The sequence below is a fragment of the Mytilus californianus genome, unplaced genomic scaffold (assembly GCF_021869535.1).
Source record: "Mytilus californianus isolate M0D057914Y unplaced genomic scaffold, xbMytCali1.0.p SCAF_1, whole genome shotgun sequence".
Lineage (NCBI taxonomy): Eukaryota > Metazoa > Mollusca > Bivalvia > Mytilida > Mytilidae > Mytilus > Mytilus californianus.
Window position 1 is genome coordinate 104,616,085 of NW_026262581.1, and position 15,284 is coordinate 104,631,368.

The 15,284-nt window shown below is 31.0% G+C and overlaps 1 protein-coding gene across 2 annotated transcripts in view; it reads right to left on the reverse strand.

The window, feature by feature from the left end:
• Positions 1 to 15,284, reverse strand: part of LOC127728654 (tyrosine-protein kinase SYK-like) — a 44,712-nt gene that overhangs the window by 20,400 nt on the left and 9,028 nt on the right. The window contains exons 4-7 of one of the 2 annotated variants that reach the window (XM_052236258.1): positions 14,011 to 14,245; positions 9,056 to 9,103; positions 5,411 to 5,571; positions 3,654 to 3,786 (exon numbers count right to left, since the gene is read on the reverse strand). In XM_052236258.1, the coding sequence (XP_052092218.1) occupies positions 3,654 to 3,786; positions 5,411 to 5,571; positions 9,056 to 9,103; positions 14,011 to 14,245 (577 nt within the window). The remainder of the gene's footprint in view (positions 1 to 3,653; positions 3,787 to 5,410; positions 5,572 to 9,055; positions 9,104 to 14,010; positions 14,246 to 15,284) is intronic. The other variant, XM_052236267.1, reaches the window with a different exon arrangement.

A 15,284-nucleotide genomic window follows, 5' to 3' on the forward strand; every position in this document is an offset into this window, starting at 1 on the left:
ATTTTGGACCCTTTTGACCTCAATATGAACCAATTTGATAGCAGGCCCACAAAATAAAAAATCTAAATACATGGTAAGATTCAGCATATCAAAGAACCCCATATATTCAATTTTTGTTGAAATCAAACAAAGTTTAATTTTGGACCCCAATTTGGACCAACTTGAAAACTGGGCCAAAAATCTAAAATCTAAATACATGTTTAGATTCAGCATATCAAAGAACCCCATATATTCAATTTTTGTTGAAATCAAACAAAGTTTAATTTTGGACCCCAACTTTGACCAACTTGAAAACTGGTCCCATAATAAAAAATCTAAACACATGTTTAGATTCAGCATATCAAAGAACCCCAAAAATTCAATTTTTGTTAAAATCAAACTAAGTTTAATTTTGGACCCTTTGGACCTTAATGTAGACCAATTTAAAAAACGGGACCCAAAATTAAAAATCTAAATACACGGTTAGATTTGGCATATCAAAGAACCCCAATAATTAAATTTTTGATGAAATCAAACAAAGTTTAATTTTGGACCCTTTTGACCTCAATATGAACCAATTTGATAGCGGGCCCACAAATAAAAAATCTAAATACATGGTTAGATTCAGCATATCAAAGAACCCCATATATTCAATTTTTGTTGAAATCAAACAAAGTTTAATTTTGGACCCCAACTTGGACCAACTTGAAAACTGGGCCAAAAATCTTAAATCTAAATACATGTTTAGATTCAGCATATCAAAGAACCCCATATATTCAATTTTTGTTGAAATAAAACAAAGTTTAATTTTGGACCCCAACTTGGACCAACTTGAAAACTGGGCCCATAATCAAAAATCTAAACACATGATTAGATTCAGCATATCAAAGAACCCCAAGATTTCAATTTTTGTTAAAATTAAACTAAGTTTAATTTTGGACCCTTTGGACCTTAATGTAGACCAATTTAAAAACGGGACCCAAAATTAAAAATCTAAATACACGGTTAGATTTGGCATATCAAAGAACCCCAATAATTCAATTTTTGATGAAATCAAACAAAGTTTAATTTTGGACCCTTTTGACCTCAATGTGGACAAAGTTGATAAAGGGGCCCAAAAATCAAAAATCTAAATACATGGTTAGATTCAGCATATCAAAGAACCCCATATATTCAATTTTTGTTGAAATCAAACAAAGTTTAATTTTGGACCCTGATTTGGACCAACTTGAAAACTGGGCCCATAATCAAAAATCTAAACACATGTTTAGATTCAGCATATCAAAGAACCCTAAAAATTCAATTTTTGTTAAAATCAAACTAAGTTTAATTTTGGACCCTTTTGACCTTAATGTAGACCAATTTGAAAACGGAACCAAAAATTAAGAATCTAAATACACGGTTAGATTCGGCATATCAAAGAACCCCAATAATTCAATTTTTGATGAAATCAAACAAAGTTAAATTTTGGACCCTTTGGACCTCAATGTGGACCAATTTAAAAACGGGGCCCAAAATCCAAAAACTTAATACACGGTTAGATTCAGCATATTAAATACCCAAGAATTCAAGAATAAAACCCCATTGAAATTGATCAAGAAATAAGCAATTTATACGAAGTATCTTCTTTTGCACAATACTGTGCAATTGAATATTTCTTGCTATTGTGCAATACTGTACAATTGACAATTTCTTGTTATTGCGCAATATTGTGCTATTGGATATTTCTTGCTATTGCGCAATACTGTGCAATTGAAGATTTCTTGCTATTGCGCAATACTGTGCAATTGAAGATTTCTTGCAATTGTGCAATACTGTGCAATTGAAAATTTCTTGCTATTGCACAATACTTATTATATAATAATTTACACATCCTGTTTGGTGTGTATCTCCTACCATATCATTATTATTTGCTTTTAAATATTAATCAGAAATAACCAACTTAAAATGGAAAATTTTAAAAGAAAAAAAAAAGGAAAAAAAGAAAAAAAAAGAAAACCCCCCCCCCCCCCCCAAATTTTTTGAACCCCCTTATGATTCATCACCCCCAAACTCAATCCCAGCCTTCCCTTTGTGGTATGGTACCTTGCAGTACAATTTCAGAGAGATCCATACACTTGAACACAAGTTATTGTCTGGAAACTAGAAAAATGTGTTTTTTGGCCCCTTTTTGGCCCCCAATTCCTAAACGTTTCGGGCAATTACCCCCAAACTCAATTCCAGCTTTCCCTTTGTGATATGGAACCTTGTAGTACAATTTCAGAAATATCCAAACACTTACACACAAGTTATTGTCATGAAACTAGAAAAATGCTTGTTTTTTGCCCCTTTTTTTGCCCCTAATTCCTAAAATTTTGAGGCAATTACCCCCAAAATCAATTACAGCCTTCCCTTTGTGATATGGAACCTTGTGGTACAATGTCAGAGAGATCCATACACTTACACACAAGTTATTGTCTGGAAGTTACAAAAATGCTTATTTTTGGCCCCTTTTTGGCCCCTAATTCCTTAACTGTTGGTACCATAACCCCCAAAATCAATCCCAACCTTCCTTTCGTGGTATTGAACCTTATGGTAAAATTTCATGGAGATCCATTCACTTAAACTAAAGTTAGAGTGCGAAAACCAATGTGTCTTCGGACGACGCCGGACGACGCCAGACGACGACGACGACGACGACAACGACGCCAACGTCATACCAATATACGACCAAAAAATTTTCAATTTTTGCGGTCGTATAAAAAAGTAAAATGGGTGATGTAAATTTCATAAAAATATCAATTCAACAACAAATAATCACTCTCTCATCAATGCAATAAATATTGAATACAATTATTATGGATCATGTTATAGAGCATCTCTTGACCAATGTAGATTATAACCACCCTCCTTTGCTAAGAATGGATATAGACTATGTAAACAATTGTTTCAAAATGTGTTGTTCTGTATAAGGAATTTGTCATTTACTTTTATCTGAACCCTAAAGCAACACATAATAAAGTCACTCAACCACAAAAAATAGGTTAGATATAAGAAAACTATTAGATCTTTTTAAAAGGATTATAGTACTCAGTTTTCATATATCATCCTTGATTTCCCAAAATTTTGGACATCGGTCAGAATGGACACCCATATTATAGAGGATTGATGGGTTAACATAATCTTTATAATCTCTACATTTCTTGGAGGACTGTAAACATATACATTTATATGAAGTGTATTATCTTACAGAAACTGATTAGGAGAAAACTAATTATTTCATTGGTTGCAATGAATTACATTGATTTCCCAGTGAAATAAAAACCGATAATTTCACATGTGGAATAAAAGTGGTTATTTCACTCCTCTGACGTCACACAACAATAGGCGTTGTCAAGATGTCGATAACGTTGGATCAAAACAAATTGTGAATGCGTAGAAAAAGATATAGTTCCTGACATTTTCTACTTTAATTTCATAAAAAAAAGTAATTTGCCAATGTAATAAAAAGAATAACTAATCAAAGAATTCAAATATCGAAAAATATTCAACTCGTGACCGAATAACACTGATAATTAACTCATGCGCTATGCGCATTCATGAATTAATGTGTTGTTCGGTCACTCGTTGAATATTTTTCTCTATTTGAATTCTTCGATTAGTTATTCTATAATTATTAGTAGTTGAAGACTCACCATCATTAAACAATCAAATTTTGGACCATCTTGTATGGCAAATTTTTCTTTTTTATCAATCATGTAGTGTCTGGCTTCATTTCTGTAACTTAATGTTAATGCAAAGGTCTTTTTATCATCTCTTTGTCTAACTCTGCAAAAGAGGCAAATTATAGTTTGTTCATAATTTCAATTCTATGGAGAAAATTTTTAAGTTACTATTAAAATTAACTTCGATGACAATAAACACGGTGTTTCATATGAAGTATTTTTCATATTTATAAAAAAGTTCCCAATACAGGAACCTCATCAGTGGTTGTTAATTGATATATATCTTAAGATCTATGGTAGAATAGTGTAAGTTTAGCTTGACATATTGAATGGTTGTAAACTGAATTTTCCAGTGACCAGTGCTTCATTATTGGCAATATTGTGTGATACATTTTTTTTTAATTTCCAGGTCATATAAGTATATACTTGATGATAGCTATATATAGTTTTTCAGAAATATGTGCTGTGCAAAGTAAGGAATAACAGTACTGTAGTTGCAGAGTTGCTGTCATCAATTAGCGATTTGATGGTTGCAAATGCAGTTTTACTGGTGACCCGTAGTGGAGCCAGTAAAACAGATATTTGCGACCATCAAATCCCAATTGATGACAGCAACTCTTCAACTACAGAACTTTTATTCTGATTCTAATGCATTACAAAAAGAAACAATATGTTAGAACTTGAAGAATATCTATAAAATTGAAATAAAATAAAATACTGGAAAATTCATGAATGATTTTGGCACATAAACGTCATGGCTAAACGTGACGTCATACAAAAGACAATGTTGAAAGTAAGGCGAATATTGTGAAAATAATTGTATAAAGATCGAGATAGCATGTCAGTTACGTAAGCCTGTCACTGTTTTTGATATCCTGTGGTGTTTTTCGTTGATGGAATATGTTCGTTGTTGTTCTGTGGTTTGCATGTTGTGTCGACTATTATATTATTTGTTTGTGCGTTACTCTGTTATGAATGTTCTTGCGTGTGTTTGTGCTGTATTTCTGTCACATAGTGTTTTAGCAATATTTTTTAACATTGTCATAAAGCGAGAGGTTTGGCATGCCATGAAACCAGGCTCAACCCACCATTTTTTCTTAAAATGTCCTGTACCAAGTCAGGAATATGGCAGTTGTTATCAAATAGTTCATTTCTATGTGTGTTGGCGTTTGTTTTTGTTGAACTTCAGTGTTCCTGTTGTTCCTTTGTTTTCCTCTTATAGTTGATGTGTTTCCCTCGGTTTTTATTTGTAACCCGGAATTGTTTTCTCTCAATCGATTTATGACTTTTGAACACCTGTATACTACTGTTGCCTTTTTTTATTACGTTATTTCTACGATACAATTTTGGATAAAATCACATCAAAACGGAAGTTTTGGGGTAGATTTTGTTTATTTTTGATTATATAGTATTCAAACATTTATTGATCCAAGCAATTCAATATGCCGGCTCACTCCTTAGTTACGACATGTCAACCATGGATTTGATGGTAAATTTTAGCCAATGAAAAAAATTGTTACCCAGTATATAAAATTGTATTAGAATGGAAATTATATCGTTTGTTGGTTTTTTACCTCGAAATGCCATTTTATTTTTTGTATCATTGGGTTACTCATCGATGTATACCCTACATCTCCTTTTGTTCATAAAAGCTAAGATTTTTACAACAAAAAAGTAACTTCTAAATTTATGTTTATATCAGTTAATTTATATGGAGTAAAACTTACAGAAATTTTCCATCATCATGACCAGCTTTAGTCATTCTTTTATCAGCTTCATCTCTGGTAATTTTCCCATGATACCATGGTTGCTTTTTATGAAGATCTTTAGCCACTAACAAAATTAGGTGGTCCCTTTGTGCACCAAGAGCCCTCTCCATTTTGGCATTCTACAAAGAAAATGGTAAAATGTTATCAATTTAAACCTCCATTTGTCATGATAAACAACATATTAAAATTTGAAAAGAATAGGACTGGTGATTTTCAGTTATCCCATGAAAACAACATAAAGCACCAATTCTCAATCAATCAAAGACCTTTTTTAAAAGGGCATACATTACAGTTTCAAGGGAGGTAATGACGTCGCTAATGTAAAATGTTATTTTTCGTGACTTCAAACTGTGACTATCGAGAAAAGATGCATTTTTCGACTGATTTTTATCATTCAGACTGATTTAACTTGAAAACTAGTTCATGGACCCCTCTTTTTTAAAAATGACATTAGGCTTGATTATGTAAGAAGATTATTTGTGCCAATTTTTATGAACAAATCACCAATGATTTTTTTTTAAATTAGATAAATATACAGCCCAAAATGCTGTTATTTGACTAAAATCATGAAAATATGATAAAAATGAATTATTTCCGAAGAATCGTTACACAAACTCTAAACACACTTATGTAGAGAAGATATTCCAGCTGTTTATCTTTTGAAACAAATTAGTTAAGTGTGTCTTTCCATTGATCAGAAATGTTCAAGAAACCGAAATGTCCAGTAAATGGCTAAAATTAAGATCCCATTTATCTCTAAAAGTAAAAGGTAGATTTTTTATAACATATTTGAATTGACTAGGTGAAAAATAGCTTGTATGCAAACTTTCTTCAAAAATTCACCGTGGGATCTAAAACTGTATCGTTTGCCCCTAACACCTGAGAGCAAAAGTTAAAACTATAAATAGTAACTTGACCTCCATGCATCATAGAAAAAATTGATAAGGATTTGAACAAATCTCAAGTTATTGCACATGAACAGTTTCGAGATCTTCAAGTGGTACACACCACAGTTATGAAAAAAAGAGGCTGACGATGCCATGGGGACATTCAAAACTCGTAAGTTGAAGAGGAACTGACAATTCTTAAAAATCAGAGCTCAGACAAATTAAAAAGTTAGTAAGAACATTGAATTTAACTAGATATGTTGGGAACTTGGGATGACAAGAAAAATTAAGGGCTCATAAAAGAGGGATTTTTTTTTTAAGTTTTTAAAATTGTAAGAATTGTTGTATATTCATTTAAAGTGAGATATTCACTGTTTCCCTAAAGCATGAATCTTTTTTTATTTTTTGTATAAACAGAGATCCAACACATTCAATCATGCAATAAATAATGACACTTTCTTCCATTGAATTTTATTTTGTGTGATAACACACATGTTCTCGAGATATTTAAAAAGAAATCTAATATTTTTTGTACATATTCATTATCAAGGGACACAAAATATAAATAGTTATTTTTTACAGTACTTATGATGGCTTTTTAACATCATTTAAAATTGCTAAAAAAACATTATTGTCAATCACATAAAATTTGTAAATTAGCCATTACATTTATAATGATTAAAACAATATTTTAATACAATAATATATGAAACTTTTGATAAAAATTCTGTAAAATAAATTATTTTCAAAAATCATGTTAAAAAAGTACAAGAGTTACTTCCCATCACTGTAAAAGAATAACTTAGTAAAAACCAATTTAATTACAATTAAATTTCTGCACTGATTCACTTTTTTATGGTTGGTCGACCAAGCATAAAAAGTGAGTGAATATGGAGATTGATTTTAAATAGATTTAGTAAAAATCTTTATGAATATAATCAGGTTATTAAAGCTAATTCTTAGTTAAAATTAAATAAAAGATTTTTCCATCATTATTCAAGTTTCCTTCATTTCTTATCTCCTTTCATTATTTTTTTTACTATAATGTATATATTTCTGTTATACCACATAAAATGACACCAAAAATATCAGTCAATATACAATATGAAAACCGAGCTACTATTAAGGAGTTCACAGATTTTCACCCAACCTTGTATTACAGAGAGATAATGGCTGAATTCCTAGTCAGTATCGGTAAGATACTGGAATAGATTTACAAAACTGGCATTAAATATTGACTATGATCACTGTGAAAGTAATTTGTGAAGTCAACTATTGGACACTTTATACCAGCTTGATATGGGACATTATTATGAAATTAGAGGCTGACTTGACATTAGGTGAAGTAAGCTTTTTTTCGCTTTTACTGATATTTGGAGGAATTCTATCCAAAACATCTCAAAACTACAAACTTATAAGACTTTAAAAAATAAGTGTTTGAAAAAGAATCTTATATTAAGCTTAATTTGAATAAAATTGAACAGGCATTCTTAGCAGTTTAGATGTGGAATTTTACGATAAAGATTGGAAAGCTGAAGATATTCAAGCAAAACTCCAGATGAAAAACTTATGAAAGACGAAAGCGTATATAATGTAACAGTGGAGAAACCTAAATTTGAGCCCCAATACATCTATGATTGCCCTCTTTATATCAACTTTCTAAATAACATTTTTGGAGTACTTTAAACTGCAGAAATTTTCTTATAATTGAACCAAGTTGGAAAATTTTACATTTTAAAGACTTTTCATACAAGAAAATGAGCATAATACATAGTTTGTGCATAGCATATTAGACGTCAAGTGGTATTTAATGTACAAATTTTATATGTACACATTTCAATTTAAATATTTGAACATTAATTTTAAATTATTTGAGAAATATTAGAAATATTATATTTATATAATACAGTTTGTGATAGTGCATAAACCATCATATATTGTCAAATAAGTCAGTGCATAAACCATCATATATTGTCAAATATGTGACTTATAAGTCCAATAGACTGGGTGTTATATTGACTACAAACTTTGTAATTGTGGTATACATATTTATAAAACATATTCACAAGTCACTATACTGTATAATAAACAAATTACTTACTTACAGAGAGATTGAAAGATAATACATTTGTACCTAGGAAGCAAAATACTTCCTACATTTGCATGATGATGTCCCCATGGCAGATTTTGTTGAGGTTCACTTATGTGATGAATTAAAGACAATCACCCTGAGTATTAGGAGTAAAAGGACATATTTTGAAAAAAAAATGGCGGTTTTAATTTTTTTGGGGGTGTGGGGGGGGGGGGGGGGGGGAGGGATGCCAGGTGCACCCCTGTCTGAATTCAAGCCTGCACACTTTACTTTAAAAAAATTTTATTGACTGATGTCATAAATACCAGATAGTAAGTAGAACAGAGTGTTGTCAGATCCTTGTAAGCAAAGCATGGACAAAGGATCAGTATTTTAATCAGATTGGAGCTGTTAAAACATCATGCAGAATAGGCAATCAGCTTATAACTGTAAAAATGCAAAATGTTAACCATGCATAAAGAGAATCTATGCATTCATTGGTGAATATATTTCTGTCACTTTAAATTTGACACTTGTTAATTCAAAAAGTTTCATTCTTAAAAAGAGTAATTTTATGATTTTTATTGGAATCATACAAATTTTGAGATAGATAACATATTTCAACAAGCAGATCTGCGCTCTTACCTTGTCCAAACTTAATGAATGTCTATGAATGAAGTCAGTATATTTGTTCTACAGAAGAAAGTAAAATTGCATAAAGGATAAAAATTCTGACTTTTCCTGCAAGCTATAAACTCAGGTAAAAGTGATCCTCTTGAGATTTTATTTAATATTTTGTATATCTTCCTTTGTGAATTTCATAAACAATTAAAACCCGTTCATACCAAATGTATCCTTTTGGCACCCTCGTGCACATTATGAAATGATCCTTTTGGCACACCGGTGTAGAAACCGAAATTATCTTAAGGATACACAAGTTTCTATTTTTAGACAATTACAATGCAAATAGAAAAGGTGATCCATTAATAGTATAATAAACACTAAATGCATTCTATATATATTCGTTTCGGGCATAAATTTGATGACAAACACAATGATTTTTCATAGAATGTCGAGAGAAACCTCAAATGGCGGAATCAAAAACAATTAAGATGTAAGATGGTAAACTTATTTTTTACTGTATTTCATGTGTTATTGTTTTATACAGTTCTAGCATAATGTAGATGAAGATTAATTGGTAATCAGTTTTTTGAGAATGCAGTCTGGATAATAAATACCTCTTAGAAGTGTCTCAATTGGTTACTTAACAAAATTGTAAGAGGTTTCATGGCAATAATTCTTTTTTATTTCATCTCATAAGACATTTAATGTCTACTGAAAACTTACATAACAGAACAAAATACTAATATTCATGTACCTTTATATAGACATACATTATCTATTGTTATAAAGAGAGTAAGGAAAGTATACTGCTATTTTTTTGTATGAAAAGATGCTTGAAATAAATGAGTCACAAGGTTGAGAAAAAAAGTAAAATGATTTTTTAATAAGGCCAGGCATTATGAGCAGAATGTATTTTGTTATAGAAATAAGATATTCAGCATGGCCATGCATAATTGACAGAACATTGTTTTTTATCGTAATAAAATTTTCAACAAGGCCAAGTATTATCGACAGAAAGTATATTGGAATAGAAGGAACATTTGATAAACATACTAGGATGTCATATTAATTATTAAATGTTCTCCCCCGCCTAAACATCTAGTAACTTTCATATCAATAAAAGGAGGAGACTCAAAAACACAAGTTAATCATAAAAGACATCAACTTAGTCAATGATGCAATCTCCATCAATGACTACCTTGTTGGTTTTGTGGTTGGGGGGTAGGTAACTGCTTCAAGTGCTGGAGGTTGTGGGTTTGATTCCTGGCAGGTTCAAACCCAATACTAAAAAATTGTTATTTGCTGCTTTTCTGCCAAATATACTGCAAAAAGGAGTACAGGCAAAAGACCAATGAGCACACAGTCAAAAAATGTGGTGAAGGTTGACAATTCTTACTAATGACTTAAATTAAGAGGTCAGGTTGAACTTATTTTATGTACCGTATTCTCAATCTTTCACTTTTATTATAATTAGTAGAAGAAGAAATAAATACGGGTAGAACTTGAAGTATTGTGTGCTAAGCTAGACGGTCTACAATGGTATTATAATGTTAAGATTCTAAGAGGGTTTCATTCAATTCTTATAAGGCCCTAAGGAACTAGTGGATAAAAATTTATAAAGTAGTGTGCAGAAATGACAAAGTCCATATCATGTCAAAGAAAATCCGAAAAATAGTTCTGATGAAGAAGTGAAATAGGAGGTGCAAATGTACATCATGTAAACAAAGATTCTGTGAAAATTCACAAAATTATTTTAATTGTTTCCAGAGCAGTTGCAGATACAAAAGTGAGATGAATGGACAAAGAAACAGAACAACAGATGACAAAAGAAAGAAATGTCTACCCCATCACTATATGCTGCCTGCTTCAGAAAACCAGGGGTACACCATTAAGTGTAAACTAGAAAATACCTTAATTTCACAAAAATTACTACAAAAGATCAAAACAAAGTTAAATACTTGAAGCTCCAAAAAGACTGTATCATTCACCTGAAATTTACCAAAAATGCCAAAAAGAATCCATTTAGAAATTCAATCTAAAAGAAAACTTTTGTCTAAGATTCTCCATATGAAGACTAACATGCTGCTGATGGGGCATTCATAACTATAATGACATTGCTTAAAATAAACTAACATGCTGCTGATGGGGCATTCATAACTATAATGATATTGCTTAAAATAAACTAACATGCTGCTGATGGGGCATTCATAACTATAATGACATTGCTTAAAATAAACTAACATGCTGCTGATGGGGCATTCATAACTATAATGATATTGCTTAAAATAAACTAACATGCTGCTGATGGGGCATTCATAACTATAATGATATTGCTTAAAATAAACTAACATGCTGTTGATGGGGCATTCATAACTATAATGATATTGCTGAAAATAAACTAACATGCTACTGATGGGGCATTCATAACTATAATGATATTGCTGAAAATAAACTAACACGCTGCTGATGGGGCATTCATAACTATAATGATATTGCTGAAAATAAACTAACATGCTGCTGATGGGGCATTCATAACTATAATGATATTGCTGAAAATAAACTAACATGCTGTTGATGGGGCATTCATAACTATAATGATATTGCTGAAAATAAACTAACATGCTACTGATGGGGCATTCATAACTATAATGATATTGCTGAAAATAAACTAACACGCTGCTGATGAGGCATTCATAACTATAATGATATTGCTGAAAATAAACTAACATGCTGCTGATGGGGCATTCATAACTATAATGATATTGCTGAAAATAAACTAACATGCAGCTGATAGGGCATTCATAACTATAATGATATTGCTGAAAATAAACTAACATGCAGCTCATTTAGCATTCATAATATAATATTGCTGAAACAAACAAACTGCATAAAATGACAAGTAATTCACTGCTGTTTGAGATATGAACATCTTTTAAAGCCCCATTCAGACAAAATTTGAAAAGATGTGCTGTTCACAAAACTGTTGAAAGTATGAGGGATTGGATAGTATAGCATGTTCAACAAGTTTGGTAATTTTGCTTGCCTTTTTTGTGAGAAGCTATTGTAAGCAGTACAAATAAAAATGAACACTTGCAGACCACTACTTAGGCTGGGTTTCCAGATGGTAAATAACAATACTGAGAATTAATTAGACAAATCAGTGTGTCCATCTCAATTGCATTGAATTAAAAAACTTCTCAACAAACTCGGTAAGTAAACTGACCTTATTTTTGTTAAACATGCTATTGTGATAGCTTTAATACATGATTTATAACTATTGGAGTCCCCATAAAATTCCTTTTTGGAACCACACTCTCATAAACATAAGATATGGGGGCTTCAATACCAAGCCTAACTCGCAATAAGGTCAAAAGTAGACCTGCCATTTACTACTTAAATCTCAACACACAATAACTTTCAAGGAATCAACTGCTTATCTGCTAGAAAAGCTGACAACAAGGAAGACCTGCCATTTACCTACTTAAAACACAACACACAATAACTTTCAAGGAATCAACTGCATATCTGCAAGAAAAGCTGACAACAAGGTAGACCTGCCATTTACCTAATTAAAACTCAACACACAATAACATTCAAGGAATCAACTGCTTATCTGCTAGAAAAGCTAACAACAAGGAAGAAAATCCTATTTTTAAAAGTTTCTGAGTTGAAGGATTGTAATTAAGCTAAAAGTACATCCATTGGAACAAATTCATATGTTATACCTTAATTTGTGCATAACCTACACAAAATTATCTTCCACCTTTTTTTACTTGATATCAGCAAAATAATCTTTCAGAATGGCTGACATCTAAGCAGAAAACTGTCATAAAAATTATAAATTCCAATGGTCATAATTAAGTTAGAAATGAATCACCCAAATCAAAATTCATATGTGATACTAGTATGTAATATTACTCATTGAAAAGTTAAATAACAAATATTAATGCATTATCTACAAGGAGGAGAAAACCGTTATTATTCATAGATAATGAAATCATAAAAAAATCTACCATAGTGTTTGTTTTACCCTTATATGTTATAGTCATAAATACTGCCTTGTTAGTTTGTTGGTTGGTTGGGTGAAACCACTAATATAATTTTGGAGTTAGACACATAAATGTAATTGAATCCAATTAAATTCACCTGACCAATAAGCAATATAGAAAAAGTTTACAATGTTGCCAAAAAAATGAAAGACAGGTGATGAATCCCAACTTATGAAAGAGCTCATATTCACCTTCTGATTTAAAATATTCTAAACATTCATTCAAGTGTATTCTGAATTTACATGAATAAATCCTTTAAGGCCTCTTTCTCTGGTGAAGCTGTTATATTATCTGTTTAGTGTAAATAGGCAGAAATTCACAGTTCAACCTAAACATTACTTAATCATTCCGATTCTGCAATGTACAATGCCCTTTCACAACCCTCTTACTTTATTACATTTTGTATTTTAATTATTTCTTTGTTAGTTTATAGATATTTATAAGCACCTTAGCAAAACAGTGAACTCATTTATTCATTACCATGCCCATATACAATAGTATGATCACATGCATTAGGAAAACAGATGTTACTTTATTATCATAGGCATTGCTTTGTTATATCATATGATGAATATATTGACAAAGTCAAAAACTGAATCCAAGAAAAAGGTAGATAAAGACTGCTGTAGGATTTAAATCGTAGGTATCTACATTACTGTAAGTGTAAATATTTTCATGGAGATTAATTTTGTAATTTCATTTTTCAATTTGCACTGGCTTTTCTTTACCTAGAAGGTTGTCTTATTTCAGTTTTTACAGATAAAACTTCATGGGTTTAATATTCACAACATTTCTGATGGCCTTTCCAAAACATTTAGCTCATTACTTAAGCAAAGAGAAGCAAGAAAGAATTTTGGCAGGCAAAGTTACAGACAGCAAACAGCTTAGATTATTTTCTAATCAGCTTGACATTTAATCTGATCTTACCTTCATAGACTCTGCTTTAGATATAAGTTCATTCTCAAGCTCTGTATATGTCATCCCTCTAAATGCTATAGGTCTCTGGAATGGCTGCCTGTTACATTGGAACTTTGGATTTGTAATCATACCATCCAAATTATATTCATGATGTTGTATTAATTCTACAGGTCCAGGAAAGGGCCTACCATCAGATATTTTATACATGCCATCTTGTCTTTTCTCAATGTTGTAGTGATGGAAACTAAAATATAAAAAAGTTTATATAGCTACTTATATCATTATTTGTGACAAATGATAAACTCTGAAGTTCATGTTGCTTATGAAAAAAGACCTCTTCTGAATTAACCTTCATCTGGAACGTTTGTGACAAACACCATGGGAAACCAAACTAACAATGAATCCACAAACATGAAAAATAAATCAACCAGGTAATACATGTTCAACAGGAATAATGTGTAGGTAATTGGTACAAATTGCAACATAAAGGAGTGTTTAAAGCAAATACCCCTGTTTTGCTTTTGCATACAGAAAATACAAAAACAATATATGTCTTGGAAAAAAGGGAATAGAGAAGTGGTGAAATCGGAAAATGAACCACACAGTATAAATTAAAGATATCAATTGTGTTCCCAATCTCAAAACAAAATATTAACATTTGTACATAACATGTAATGAACATTCAGAGAAGCTATGGTATAGCTGCTAATATATAAAATGTGACAGAAATATGTGGAAAACAGATATACAGTGATGACAGTAGTTAATCAATTTAATGCCCCTCCAACAATGGGAAATGATTTTTCATTTTCTCATTTTCTCATTTACCAGCAAGATAAGTATTATTTTTACCAAAAAAAGATGATTGAGATGGTCCTTTTTATATTATTAAACAAAAATAACTTAAGATTGAAACAATACATTTTATTTGTCAACTATTGTATGTAAATATTGGTGATAAATATGTAATGAAAAGATGGAGGAACATATATAGGAACTGACTTAATCTATTTACATATTAATCTATTTAAGGCCTTCAGTTTCAGTTGTGAAGGAAATTTGACTCACCTTTGATGAACTTTTTTATCAAAGTAGATTAAGGGCACTTTGATAACTAAAGAAAGATTGGAAATACTACCCTGGTATTACTGATAGACTCAAGTTATTTTTAACAAGTTACTTCGTCCAAAGGACTTTCATGGCCTCCATGCAGAAATGTGTATATAATATATTGACATTATATATCTTTCGATTTAATTTTTGTCTGTTTCTGCTATTTGGAT